The sequence below is a fragment of the Populus nigra genome, chromosome 5, assembly GCF_951802175.1.
Source record: "Populus nigra chromosome 5, ddPopNigr1.1, whole genome shotgun sequence".
Classification (NCBI taxonomy): domain Eukaryota; kingdom Viridiplantae; phylum Streptophyta; class Magnoliopsida; order Malpighiales; family Salicaceae; genus Populus; species Populus nigra.
Window position 1 is genome coordinate 10432577 of NC_084856.1, and position 15032 is coordinate 10447608.

Below are 15032 nucleotides of genomic sequence, written 5' to 3' on the forward strand. Positions count from 1 at the left end.
ATCGGGGAGGTTTTCGGCAGCCTAGAAACTGGAGGGATTTTGGGAATAGAAACTAGAGGCCAATTTAGTTAAAGAGGAAATTTCTGTAGTGTTGGGGGACATGATGATTTTAATGGTGATTTGGATGCTATCAAACTAAAAATACCTTCTTTTCAAGGTAAAACTGATCTTAAGGTGTATTTGGAGTGGGAGAAAAATGTGGATTGAATTTTTTATTGTCATAACTATTCGGAGGCGAAGAAGATAAAATTGAGTTCACAAATATCGTACTGATTTGGTGGGATCCAAATGTGATCAATAGGAGAAAGAGTGGAGAGACGTCGTTAGCGTCGTGGGAGGAGATGAAACTGTTGATGAGAAGGCGATTTGCTAACCACTATTATAGAGATTTGTTTATTAAATTGCAGGGTAATCAGGGTTCTAGGTCCATGGATGAGTATTTCAAGGAGATAGAGATCGTAATGATTCAGGCCAATGTGATTAAGGATAGGGAAGCTACTATAGCTAGATTTCTAAATGGGTTGAATAGTGACATTGCGAATGTCGTAGAATTACAACATTGTCTGGAATTTGAGGACATGGTCCATATGGCAATGAAGGTGGAGAGATAAATAAAGAGAAGGGGGCAGTATATATTTTCAGACCAATTCGGCTTCATCTTCCTCAACATGGAGGCCGAAACTGAAGAGAGAGGGGTTGTCCAATGGCCATATGCAAAGGCTGAACCACCTAAGGCCAAAAAGGATGCTCATATGGATTGGACAAGTAAATCTAAATATCAACCTACTCGTGATAAAGATATTAAATGTTTTAAGTGTTTAGGGAAGGGGCACATTGCATCTCAGGGTCCAAACTGAAGAATTATGCTTAGTGAGGTTGAATCTGAAAGTGACAAATTTAAAAGTGAAGAGATGTCACCTTTGGTGGATTATAGTGATGAGGAGATTGCATATCTGGTTGAGGGGGAGGCCTTGGTTATAAGGTGCACACTGAACATGCAAATCAAAGAAGATAATGTAAATCAGCAACGAGAAAACATATTTCACACTCGATGTTACATCTAAAACAAGGTATGTAGCATGATAATAGATGGAGCTAGTTGTGCTAATGTAGCTAGTGATACTAATATGATCCGGACAATGAATAAACAATCAGATTTGGATTCTGACGTAAAATGCACAACCGTCCGGTTTCACGACAATAATTATAATTCTTAATCCGAATGTTGAATTGGGCAAAAATCTTATCTGGAGTCTCCTGACATGTTTGCCTACCTTGGGTTAAAATTGCAAGCAATCAAAGTTTAGGAAAACATTACAATACTGGTTAATAGAGGTTGTATGAATTTTATTATTTACTTTCTTTTAGCTTGTGGACTTCCTATTTGGCTCGGATTCTTTTTCTAAAAGGATGTGACAGCTTGTTTTGGGAATCTTTTAATTCTACAAAGATCTTTAATGGGCTGCAACATAGTTTCCAAGTGTGGAAAGGATTCATAAATGTTTCAGAATCATATATTACGTGCGTTTATAGGTAAGTTTATTGATGTTTATTTTGATGATATTTTGATCTATAGCAAGAACTTAAATGAACATCTTAATCATTTGCGTAATGTACTTAGTGTATTGCGTAATGAGGTATGCTAATCTTAAGAAATGTACTTTTACATGGAGAAAATTGTGTTTCTTGGCTATATCGTAACTGTGCAGAGTATCGAGATAAAGGAGGGGAAAGTTAAGGCCATCCGGGATTAGCTTACATCAAAATCGGTAAGAAAGGTAAGGATTTTTCATGGACTTGCTAGTTTTTATAGAAAGTTTGTGAAGGATTTTAGTACTATTGTTGCACTTTTAATTGAAATTGTGAAAAAGTCTTTTGGATTTAAATGGAATGATGAACAGGATAAGGCTTTTAATTTGTTGAAAGGTAAACTTTGTCTGGCGTCTGTTTTAGCTTTGCTAGACTATACGAGAGCTTTTGAAGTTGAATGTGATGCGTCACGTATAAGTATATGAGCTGTGTTAATGCAGAATAGGAGGCCTATTGCGTATTTTAACGAAAAACTTAATGGGGCAGCCTTGAATTACTGTACATATGGCAGGAGCTCTATGCCTTGGAAAGAACTTTAGAGATGTGGCATCATTACTTGTGGCCCAAAGAGTTTGTGATACGTTTAGATCATGAATCATTGAAGCACTTGAAAGGGCAAGGTAAGTTGAGTAGCAGACATGCCAAATAAGCAAGGAAAAGAAAACATTGTAGCTGATGTATTTTCGCGCATGTATGTTCTTTTATCTACTTTGGATGCTAGATCTCTAGGATTTAAACACATAAAAGAATTGTACAAGGATGATAGTGATTTTGCTAATGTTTACAATGCTTACAACACTTCATCTTTTGGCAAGTTCTATAGACTTGATGAATATTTGTTTAAAAAGAGTCATTTGTGTGTGTTCCATCAAGTTGTATATGTGAATTGCTTGTACGTGAAGCACATGGGGGCGGGATGATGGGGCATTTTGGTGTTATTAAGACTTTGTATGTGTTGCATGAACATTTTTATTGGTCTAAAATGAAACAAAATGTGCAACGTATATGTGATAAATGCATAACTTGTAGGAAAACCAAAGTCTAAGACTCAACCATATGGCTTGTTTACCCTTTTACGTGCACCGAAAGAACCATCTGTAGACATTTCGATGGACTTCGTCTTAGGTTTACCTAGGTCAAAATAGGGTAGGGATTTAATCTTTGTTGTTGTTGACAGGTTTTCAAATATGACACACTTCATTCCATGTCATAAAACCGATGATGCAACCAACATTCCTGATTTGTTTTTTAGGGAGATAGTACGGCTTCACGGGGTCCCTAAGAGCATTGTTTCTGATAGAAATGTTAAGTTCCTTAGCTATTTTTGGAAGGTGTTATGGGGCAAATTGGGTACTAAATTGTTGTTTTCAACTACTTGTTAACCCCAAATAGATGGACAAACTAAAGTAGTTAATAAGACCTTAACGTGCTGTCATTCAAAAGAACTTAAAGAATTGAGAAGATTGTTTTCCATATATAGAGATTGCATATAATCATAGTGTGCACTATATTATTGAATTGTCACCATTCAAAATTATGTATGGATTTAACCTTGTAACGCCCATAAATTTGATTCCTTTACTTATTGTTGAAAGGGCTTTGGATGGTAATCGTAAAGCATAGGTGGTGAATTCACTCCATGAGAGTGTGTGGCAATAAATTGAAAAAAGGAATCATGTGTATGCGACCAAAGCCAACAAGGGGCGCAAACATGTTGTCTTTCAACCTGACAATTTGGTTTAGGTGCATATGTGCAAGGACATATTTCTGGCCCATAAGAAATCAAAGCTACAACCACGAGCAGATGGGCCATTTCAGATCCTTGAAAGGATCAATAACAATGCATATAAAGTTGATTTGTCAGGTGAGTATGATGTTAGTGCTACCTTTAATGTTTCTAATCTTACACTATTTGATGTAGTTGATGATTCGAGGTTGAATCTTTTTGAAGAGAGAGGGGATGATGAGGATCAGCCCAACACCTAGCGCAATCATGCCAACAACCCATTGGAGGTGCTAATTGGGTCAATTACAAGAGGTAGGGCAAATAAGCTTAAAAAAGCATTGAATGAGCTTGTTTAGAACATAAGGAGCAAGATGGACCTGGAGAAGCTTGGGACATCTAAGGAGCATGAATGATAGCCTCTAATTCATCTAATTCAGGTCCAAGAAGAGCTCAATTCATGTGAAACAAAGGGCTGATGTGTCCGGTCCCATACCAGCCTTGTTAGACTTCTTTTTCCTAATACTACAAGGATACAAAAGTCAGCAATTTATTCTCCTAATTAAGTAAAGAAGTTGGCTAGATCTTGTTCCTAAATAGGGGAGGATTATTTAATGTTTTTCCTAACCTAAGAAGGAAAGTCATTAAATTAGCAACAAATGAGGAAATTAGTTTTCTTATTTTTCCAAGTTAAACAAGGAAAATTAAGGACCTAAAAGGGGGTGGCAGCATAAAGTTTTCAAATTAGATTTCTCCTAGTTTATTTGGAACTTCTTAAAGGTGACAAATCTTATTCTAGCATATTTAGGATAATAATTTTTGGATTTTTATTATTTTTTTCTTAGTTTTTGAGTTGTTATTACTTATTTGGGTCAATTGTAAGGGGGCCTCATATAAGTTCACCTAAGGAAGGTCTATTAAGGTTTATTTAAGTCTAGAGTCGGTATAAATAACAGACATAATCAAATATGTAAGGGTTACGCAATTCAAATTAATAAATCTTCTTGTTTGCCGCACTGTGTGTGTGTGTTGGTGAGATAATCTCTCTTCCTTGGTTCTTTAAAGAACTGAAAAATGAGTTATTGAAGAACAACTGACTTCGTGGCGTCATCCTTACACTTTTTATTCGTAAATCAATATTCGTTGGGTGGGGGTTTCCATTTCCAGTAGTGCTGGTGTCTATGAACAAGTTATCTTTGTGTCACATTCCTATCAAACCTAATTTACTTCGCTTTCCGGGAATTTGATGTCTTGGCGTGTGGGTTGCGTGACCACGTAATCACAAGGTTCACATCAGTGATCATAGCTAAAGTTTTCATTAAGAAATTTTTTATTAGGTTTAAAGGGAACTTCAAGGGATATATATATTTTTTAATGTGAAAGGGATAACAAAGACGACATTCCCTCATTTAAAGCGCAAGCAGTTAGAACTAGTAAATTTGGATCTCATTTAGTGTAATGGTTTGGACTTGCAAAGAACTATATTTTGTGAGTTTATGACTACCGAATCCACTGCATACAACTAAAATATAGCCTTAAAGACATATAATGTGGACGACCGCAATTGTTTTTCAATTTTCATCTCAATTAGTTCAGGTTCGTTAGTCACCTCAGAGTAGGGTTTGCTTAATTAATTAATTTATTTCTTTTCCATCCTATAAGCAAGATTTCAAAATATTATTTTAAGCAAATATCGAATTGTTTCTAAATAAAAAGGCAACTTCAATTTTTTAGAATTGTTTTAGCCAAGAATTTTCACAAAACCAATTGGATCACAACATTTTGAATAAAGCCATGACATCATATGAAGTTATGAGGGTCAATTTTTCTTGGTCTAAAAAGGGTAGGGTCGCCCATTAGTGTCCGAGCGAAGCACGCTGGAGTTTGAACTTATTTTCCATTAAATTTATCCAAGCATGATTAAAATAAAATGTCAAATACCATTTTTATAACAAAACATATTTGCTGATTTCAAAAAAACAATGAGATAAAGAAAAGTCATACTTCTTTGAAATGATATAATACAATCATAAAACATATGGAAAACATACTTAAAGAAAAGACAGTTTCGATAGTTTTCAGTAAAATATAAAATGACAAAGTTCAATAATAATAGGGGTGACAATGTAACACTCATTCTTGGGTTCGTTTCCCTCAACAATATTTGTATCTTATCAACATTCATCAGAGCCACCCCTCAAATAGGTCCATACACCACCCTACCCTGGCATTGCATGGAAATAAGCATTGCAATCTAGATTGTCGCCTAGCGTCTGTAGTACACACGTAGAGACTACCATTTTCCCAACCATTTTTTCTCCTTATTCCAGCCTTTTCATCTAGTTCTAACTGACTCTGACAACTCGTAAAGGTCAATTTTAGTCCCATATATTATTTATTTGTTGTTCGAACAATTTTTTATTTGTTTTGTTAATTTTTGAATCGTATACTTATGTTGACACATATTTTGTTTTGAATAAATTTACAATGTATTCATACTTTTGTTTTTTTTATGTCCAATTATATTAATTTAATTTATTGGAATACTTTTGTGGTTATTTATAAATGGATATGCTTGGTAAAATAACATGTATGCATAATATGGATTTTTTTTGTAAAATCAAACAACAGTTCAGGTTGCTATAAATAGGATATTATAGGGTGGTTTTCATCTTCACTTTTAGCATAACTAGCTCCGTACTAAAAAATCTATGAGGACCAATTAGAGTTTCTAGTAACTATAAAATCAAATGGCGACATCTTCTCTCATTTTTACTTTTTTCACAATAATCATATCACTAAGATGTTCCCCACGACAGGAAGAACTAAAAGGTTTAGGGGATTTTCCTATCGATATAAAAACAATTTTAGTAGTAATTTTTTTGGATAACTAATAGGTTCTCCCTTATAGATCAATTATTATATACCCTTTAACTTCATGTCCACACCCTCCCAACAAATATGCTATAGAAAAACCAAGTTATTGAATGCAAATATAATAATCCATCATAACAAAAAAAAAAAAACATTTATGCACTCTCGACCAGAGATGACAATTTTACCTGAACTTGATGGATGCTGACTCCAACTTACCTAAATAGGTTGGAAGTTTTTAGACCCAATCAGGTTTGGATCAAGTTTAGGTAAAACCTGAACATAAAAAGTCAGGTTTTGGGTTGGGTATAGATATTGGTCTACTAGACCCAAAATAAATAAATAGCCTTAAAGTTTTTTTTAAAAAAATTACATGCATATCAAGTTAATCATGTACTAAATAGTTGTAAAATATATCATTCAAGTTCAGGTTATGGATCTCGATGTGTACTCGAAACCTGATTGGATTAGGTATAAAAAATCCATACCCAGTCGGGTTTGGATACTTATTTTTGGGTTTAGGTTCAGGTATAGATAGTACAAAAATAGATCCACAGGTATCGGTTTCCATCCCTACTCTCAACCATTGTGATAGAGGTTTTGGGTACCTTCTAAGGCTACTATTTTGGAGCCTGCAAGTTCAATTGCTAATTGTTGTAGTGGGCAAAGGGTTGAGAATAAAGAGAATTCATGAGAAAATTGATTACACTATTTTTATAAATTGGTAAAATTACATAATAAAAAAAGGGCAAAATTAACAAGGTTGCAAGCATACATGATGCCAAATTTCCTACATTTTGCAGTTTAGGTATTTTGCCTATTGCAACTCCTTTACGGTTTCGTGCTTCAAGTATCATTAAAACTTAAGATTGAATTTGGTTTAGGTTGACTATGTCAAAGTGGCTCTTTAATACATCATCTTGTGAAGGATCATTAAAGCCAACTTGTGTGAATAGATGAACAATATAATTCTGTAATCAAGAATTCATCAGAGCTTAGATAAACATCAGTAACAAATAAAAAAAATGTTATCAATAAGAAAACCTAAGACATGAAATCATTTCTAGAGTTGAAATGAAAGTACCCAGCTTGAGAATTCTGATTTAAGAAGTTGCAAGGAATCCCACCTTTTGCCCTTTATATAACATAATTAATAGCATGAACTTTGAAATGCCTACAAAGATTTGAGCATTCTAAAAAAACCTTGAAAAACAGTAGTGACTTAATCTACTAACATTATGATACGATCTAAGTAAGGTCCGATTCAGATTGTGGCATAAAATTTTCTACCGTCCAGTTTTATATTATTGAACATAACTCCAAATCAAACCATTAAATCGAGCTGAAACTTTACCAAAAGATCCCAGAGATATTTTTCTATGTTAGGGTAAACTTTTAGGTGAATCTGAGTTCTGGAAAGACTTGCGATATAGGTTAGAACATGTTGCATGGATTTTGTTATTTATTTTCTTTTGACTTGTGGACTTCCTATTTGGCAAAGATCCTTTCTTACAAGGATGTGAAATAATGTTTTGGGAATTTCCTTGTTCTCTAAGGATCTTTAATGAGTTGCAACATAATTTTCAAGTGTGATAAATATTCATTAATGTTCCAAAATCCTGTAAACATACAAGATAATGAAAATTAATGTAAGTATTTACATTTTACAACTATACTAAGATAATCAATATCATTAATCCATTATACAAGCACAATAATGTGTCCTCTCAATTTAATATTTCCTTATCAATCATTGATGAATTCTTTTTTTTTTTCATTAAATATATTATAGTATTGTCATCACACATGTAACAACTCCATGATTTAACATATGTTTCAAGTATGGCAAGGATCTTTAATGGGTTGCAACATAATTTTCAAGGGCGATAAGGATTCATTAATGTTCCAAAATTCTTTTCTTATATGGATTTCTTATTCATCCTAGCTAACACAAGGAAAGAAGGGCTAGTGGTATTTAATGACACATTGGTTTCTAGGATCATTGGATAGATAAAGACTTAGAACTTATAGATTTATTTTTATTTTTTGTTAACTACATCCCAAAGCTTGTTTCGGCTTAATTAATACTTTATTTTCAGCTAGGATCCAAGGCTTGTTTTGATTAGGATTTGGGCTTACTAATAAAGGTTTTGACTCAGTTTTTGTAAGTGGGTCAATTCTGCCCACAAGGGTAGATCTGTTATGGTTAATTTTTTAGAATTATTTAAAGACATGTAATCCTAAATTTCAGCAGCCATTGATGAATAATACTTCTAAACTTTTTATTTTTAACATGTGAGAGTGATTCTTGCATTCTTCGGTTCTTGAATTAACTGAATTTGACTTATCGAAGACTAACTGGTTTCGTTACATCATTTAACTTCATTCCAATAGTGCTAGTGTCTTGAGACAAGTTTTTTTTTGTGTCACATTCCTATTAAACCTATTTCAACTTTCTGATTAGATCTCAGTCTTGATTGTAGGTTGCGTAACTACGAGGTTCGTATCACATTATAAAAGGAAAATCCTATTTGGTTGAAGCAAAACTTCAAACACGCAAGTTGAATGACAAATCACTCTTCTTAATTTGCCTTACTTCCAAGCAATGCCTACCTTTTATATACTCTAGAAATCTTGCCAACTCTAATTATTAACCGATAACTTCAAATAAAGTCTTGATTGGAGTATGAATAGCATTTGAAATACACAAAAGCTAGAAATTTCAAAAAAGACATAAAAATACATTTATTTTCCATTTTCATAATTTACAAATAAAGAAATAATACTACATGCCATATAAAATGCTCTTTACTCTAGCAGATCATATATACCTAAGTGGCGAAATCAACAACATTGGAGATGGAATGACAACCTCTCTATGGTTTGACAATTGGCATCCTCACAGCCCACTTGCGGATTCTTACGGTGAAAGATTCATCTATGATTCAGGTATGGCCAAGAACGCGAAGGTGAATGTGCTAATTCATAACTCAGAATGGAAAACTCATACCATCAAGCTATTGGCTGGCACCCCATTATAGATGCTATTCCTTCCAATTCTAATCCTAAGATGGGGCAAAAGGATGAGATAGTTTGGTTGGATTCGCCATATCACAGATTCTCGGTCAAAGTAGCTTGGGAACAACTAAGACGTCATCGTCAGATGGTTGAATGGCATGACATTGTGTGGTTCAAGAATGTTGTTCCAAGACATTCATTTCTTCTATGGATGGCTGTCCAACATAAACTCACAACTCAAGATAAACTTCATCGGTTTGGTATACATGGTCCCAATAGATGCTCACTCTGTCTCCGTAACAATGAGGATCACAACCACTTGTTCTTTGAATGCTCCTATACTAAAGCGATCTGGTGGGATGTTTGTGACAGATACGACATTTCAATAATGACAAAAGGCTGGGATGAATGGATTCGATGGGCCACTGTCTCTTGGCATGGCAAGAGTTTCGTCAATTTTTCTCGTAAACTGAGTTTCGCAGCTACAGTGTATCATGTATGGCAAGAACGGAATGCAAGGATCTTTGCTGGAATGTCTAGAACTTCGAATTTGGTCTTTAATCAATTCGAATGTATCATTCGTGATAAGCTTGATTTGATGAGGAATGTCGTACCAACAAATGAAAACAAAAGGATCCAACGAGCTTGGAGGGTGAATACCATAGAATCTTAATTTGTTAGTTAGCTGGTTGTATTGGTTTCTCTAACAAATCTAGTGAGATTTCAGCTTTATGGTCGGTGGCTAGCCTATAGCCATCTGTTGTTTTATGTTTCTGTTATCATTGTAAATCTGGGGTATGCCCCTTATAATGTTTGTATCTTCTTCTTTTAATACATACGTCAACTTACCAAAAAAAAAAAAGAAATCAACAACATTGTAAGGAATGTGTGATCCCTAGCTTTTGAAGTCATCACCTAAGAACTACGAATTAATTTCTATTAAAATACAAATTAGAAAAAAAAATGCAAAACCAAGTCATAGACGATAGTAGTTAAACATGAAGAGTAGGGAATATACCTCAGACATACCCTCACAAAAAAATCCATCACAACTCAACCCTTGAACTGGAATCTATATATACAACAAACATATTTAGGACACAAGAATACTATGATCAATACACATCAAATAGATCAAACAAGTTTTCAAAAAACCATTGCATATTGGATGTTTGTTAAGTAATGATGATTGTTTTAACAAGGAAAAATTGTGGTGTACTGTGTAGTGAGATGATGATTGAATAAGATATGAGTTATATATGTAAGCTGGCAGTGGCAAAAAAATGAGGGAGAAACACAATCCCAAACAATTAATTAAATTTTTTTTATCTAAAATTATAAATTCTAAAAAAAGTTAATCAAGACCCTAGATAAAAAGCAAAACAATATTATAAGAATCCAATAGAAAAAAAACCCAACCTTGAACATACTAAAGGAAACACCATTTAACAAACAAAGACCATAGAGCTATGGGCGGGAGAGATTGAGAGAGGATGTGAGCAGGAGCAGGACTAGAGGTGAGGAGGCATGCAACTACGTTAGTGAGATACTGATTTAGGGCTTAAGAAAAATTTTGCTTTTGTTTTTTTGACTGGTTGGTTTATTTTTTTAACACATACAAGTTATAAAGATGACAATGCATACTAAATCTGGCCCAGATAAAGAAGTGAAATAAAAATTAGAAGTCCAAGCTCAGCTCCGATTTGTTGAATTTTGTTTTATAAAGTGAAAGTGTATTTTTTTTAATGGAGATTAAATCACTCTTTTATATCAAACCAATTAAAAATAGATTCTTCATTCAACCACTGGGAAAAAATCTTAAAGGGTGGTGTCAAAACTGGCAAAGGTTTTTCTTTTTTCTTAAAAAAAAATTGTAGACGAGGAGGAGGAGGGGGTATTATTATTTATTGCCTATATTTATTTTTTAAATTTTATTTTATTAGCCACTATTTAGCGGTAGAAAGTTAAAAGTGGTTAAACAACAAATGAAAGAAAGGAGAGGGACTTTAGTTGCGGCAACTCTCTCTTCCCTCCACAATTCTATTCTATCCAGTCCGCCCAAGTTACTATAGATAAAAGAAAAAGAAAAAAAAAACGGAAAGATTAAGGCCATCAATAACAGTCTTGTTCATCAATTCCCTTTTCTCCTACCATGGCTTCTTTGCCCTCTGTTGCTATCACTGGCACTCTCAGGCTTGGAACTGAACTCAAAAAGCACCCCTCTGCCACCGAAAAGGTATTGCTGTAACTCTTTTCTTTTCTTTATATATTTTAAATTCTCTCTTCCTTACACATAGCCGGATTGATTTGTTGAAGATCATGTATGTATCAAACAACATCTTTTTGGTGTCTTTGCTTTACTGTTGTCTGTTAGTGGATGGAAATGATAATTTTACTTGCTTTTTGTTAAGAGCTAAATAAATATTAGTCTTTCGTTCCAAATGCATTGAAAAGGTTGTTTTGATGTGTTTTAATTATTAGCCATATACTTAGCGTTTCCTATTCTCGCTCTTTGCTGACACTCGACTGCATCTGTAAATCTCAGACTTCTAACATTTCGTATCAAAGGAGTTCTATAAATACCCAATCGGATGCAAATCTTGAACCATTCAGGCCTCTGGAGTTTCACGAAGCGCTTTCATTGATAAAAGAGGGCGAACAAGTTGAGTCCTCTTATTATGTTCCTCTTTTGCAACATTGCATAGACAAGGTTTCGGTCCCAGAGACTGAAATGGTTCATGCTCACGTGATAAAGACTGGAACCCATGAAGAGTTTTTTGTTATGTCATTTCTAGTCAATGTTTATGCAAAATGTGGGGTTATGGTAAATGCTAGAAAAGTTTTTGATAATTTGCCTAGAAGAAATGTAGTCGTGTGGACAACTTTGATGACAGGTTATGTTCAAAATTCACAACCTGAGGTAGCTGTTGAGGTTTTTGGAGACATGTTAGAATCTGGGTCATTTCCTTCAAATTTCACTCTGTCAATTGCTTTGAATGCTTGTTCTTCTCTGGAGTCTATCACATTGGGGAAACAGTTCCATGCCTTCATTATTAAGTACCGGATCAGTCACGACTCCAGTATTGGAAATGCTCTCTGTAGTTTGTACTCGAAATTTGGCAGCTTGGACTCTTCGGTTAAAGCTTTTCGTGAGACTGGAGAAAAGGATGTAATTTCCTGGACGACGATTATATCTGCTTGCGGTGACAATGGCAGAGCAGGAATGGGTTTAAGACTTTTCATTGAAATGCTTTTTGAGAATGTTGAGCCTAATGACTTCACACTAACAAGCGTGTTGAGCTTGTGCAGCACAATACAGTCTTCGGATCTGGGGATGCAGGTTCACTCATTGAGCACTAAACTTGGCCATGAATCAAACCTGCGCATCACAAATTCTCTTGTTTACTTGTACCTTAAATGTGGATGCATTGATGAGGCGAAGAATTTGTTTAATAGAATGGAATATAAGAACTTGATTACGTGGAATGCAATGATTGCAGGTCATGCTCAAGCAATGGATCTTGCGAAAGACAATTTTTCAGCACAGCAAACTGGAACTGAGGCACTCGGCATGTATTTGAAGTTGAATCGCTCTGGCAGGAAACCTGATCTATTCACCTTGTCAAGTATCCTAACTGTATGCAGTAGGCTGGCAGCCTTAGAGCAGGGGGAACAAATACATGCCCAGACTATTAAATCAGGGTTTTTATCAGATGTAGTTGTTGGAACTGCACTTGTGGATATGTACGACAAGTGTGGAAGTATTGAGAGGGCAAGAAAAGCTTTTCTGGATATGTCTACAAGAACATTGATATCTTGGACCAGCATGATTACAAGTTTTGCACGGCATGGCCAGTCTCAGCATGCACTGCAGCTTTTTGAAGACATGAGGCTAGCTGGATTCAGGCCAAACCAGATCACTTTTGTGGGCGTTCTGGCTGCATGTAGCCATGCTGGAATGGTCGATGAAGCACTTGAGTATTTTGAAATAATGCAAAAGGAATACAAAATTAAGCCAGTAATGGACCATTATGGATGCTTGGTTGACATGTTTGTGAGGCTAGGTAGACTAGATGAAGCTTTTGATGTCATCAAGAGAATGGATGTAGAACCAAACGAGTTTATATGGTTGCTCTTGATTGCTGGGTGTAGAAATCATGGGAATGAAGAACTAGGGTTTTATGCTGCTGAACAGTTACTCAAACTCAAGCCCAGAAGCACTGAGACTTATGTCGTGTTGTTAAATATGTACATCTCTGCAGAGAGGTGGGAGGATGTTTCTATGGTGAGAAGATTGATGAAAGAGGAGAAAGTCGGAAAGTTAAAGGACTGGAGTAGGATCAGCATTAAGGGAGAGGTTCATTCATTCAAAACAAATAACCGGTTGCATAACCATACTGCAGAGCTGCATACACTATTGAATGATTTGGTTGACAGAGCAAAGAGTCTCGGGTACGAGCAGTTCGAGAATATGGAGGTAATTGATGATGAGGAAGAGGAAGCCGAACAGAAGGCATTCTCTTCTGCTGTTTACCACAGTGAGAAGTTGGCAGTAACTTTTGGGTTATTGAATACGCCCATTGGTGCACCAATTAGGGTCATCAAGAGTGTCACTATGTGCAAGGATTGCCATGATTTTATGAAGGTTGTCTCATCACATACCACTAGACATATCATCATTAAAGATGGGAAGCGGCTTCATAAGTTTGTTAATGGACAATGTTCATGTGCAGATTCACATGGTCTTCTTTGACATCTCCATTTGACTTAGTGGGATTAACTCTATTTTTTTTTCTTCGGCTGTTTGGAATTTCATGAAAATTCATTTCATCTGATATTTTCGAGAGCTCTTGTTGTAAAACAGAAATGCGAGAACATTTGATTCGTGACAAATGTAGGGCCATTTTTTCACTCACCAAGACAGATACATTTTTTTTATTATCATGCCATGGTATGTATTAAGGTATACCAAATATATGTATATATAGATATGTTACATGTTATGACTACAAAACAGCATTGCCATGGTGGACCTCGCGTGAACAAAGCTTTACTCATTAAATCATAATAATAATGAAAAAATAAATAAAAAATCCAAGCATATATTTTCTATCCTTCTGGAACATAGGAGAGGCTGAGGTGTTAGATGACATCAAAGGAAGGGTTATGTAAGCTACAACTGCATGACCTCGGGTGCAACCATGCATAAACAGCAGTCTGCATCAAAATACTATCCAAGAAATGAGATCAGCGTTTTTTGCTCTTTGACGTGGTGATTGTAGATTTGCTTGATTCATCGGGTGGTTTCCAGATGATATCCGTCAAGATTGCTACAGAAGTTCTTGTAGAACTGCATAAAGAAAAGCACATCCTTCTATACAAAGAAACAGTTTTAAAGGAAGAGAGATTAAGTTATCTTAAGAATGATATGCAACTACTGAGTACCAGCCCTGCAGCAAACACATACAAAATACAAACTGGATAGCCTCAACAACTGACCTTGAGGTATTCAGCTGCATCTCCAGTAGCTCTCTGAATATCTACCATTAAAAAGGTTGGAGCAACTTCACATACCTGCAACCAGAAAATTAACAATAATAATTGTGATTAGTAGTCAGTAGACTGAGGAATGAAAGCACCTGAAAAAGTATGGCGAAATTGGAGCTGAGAAATGACCAGCATTGATGTGGATCAGCCCGTCAACCCTAAGAATCCAATTCACATTTCAAATGGGCTCATCATCAGGTCTAAAGTGAAGGTGTTGAAAAAAACATTGAATTGACTGATTATCAAAGGAGACTTTAATACATTTAATCTATATGCAAGA

General features: G+C 35.2%; 1 protein-coding gene across 1 annotated transcript; it reads left to right on the forward strand.

The window, feature by feature from the left end:
- The first annotated feature begins 11209 nt into the window (after positions 1-11209).
- Positions 11210-14120, forward strand: LOC133693838 (pentatricopeptide repeat-containing protein At4g21065-like). The gene is made up of 2 exons (XM_062115171.1): positions 11210-11441; positions 11751-14120. The coding sequence occupies exons 1-2, from the start codon at positions 11358-11360 to the stop codon at positions 13956-13958; spliced, it is 2292 nt and encodes a 763-aa protein (XP_061971155.1). The 5' UTR covers positions 11210-11357; the 3' UTR covers positions 13959-14120.
- Positions 14121-15032: the final 912 nt, after the last annotated feature.

Excerpts from the sequence above, each read along its gene's own strand:
- LOC133693838 (XM_062115171.1), top strand. The coding sequence starts at position 11,358 with ATGGCTTCTTTGCCCTCTGTTGCTATCACTGGCACTCTCAGGCTTGGA. Across the intron at positions 11,442-11,750 it reads ACCCCTCTGCCACCGAAAAG|ACTTCTAACATTTCGTATCA; the intron begins GTATTGCTGTAA and ends TGTAAATCTCAG.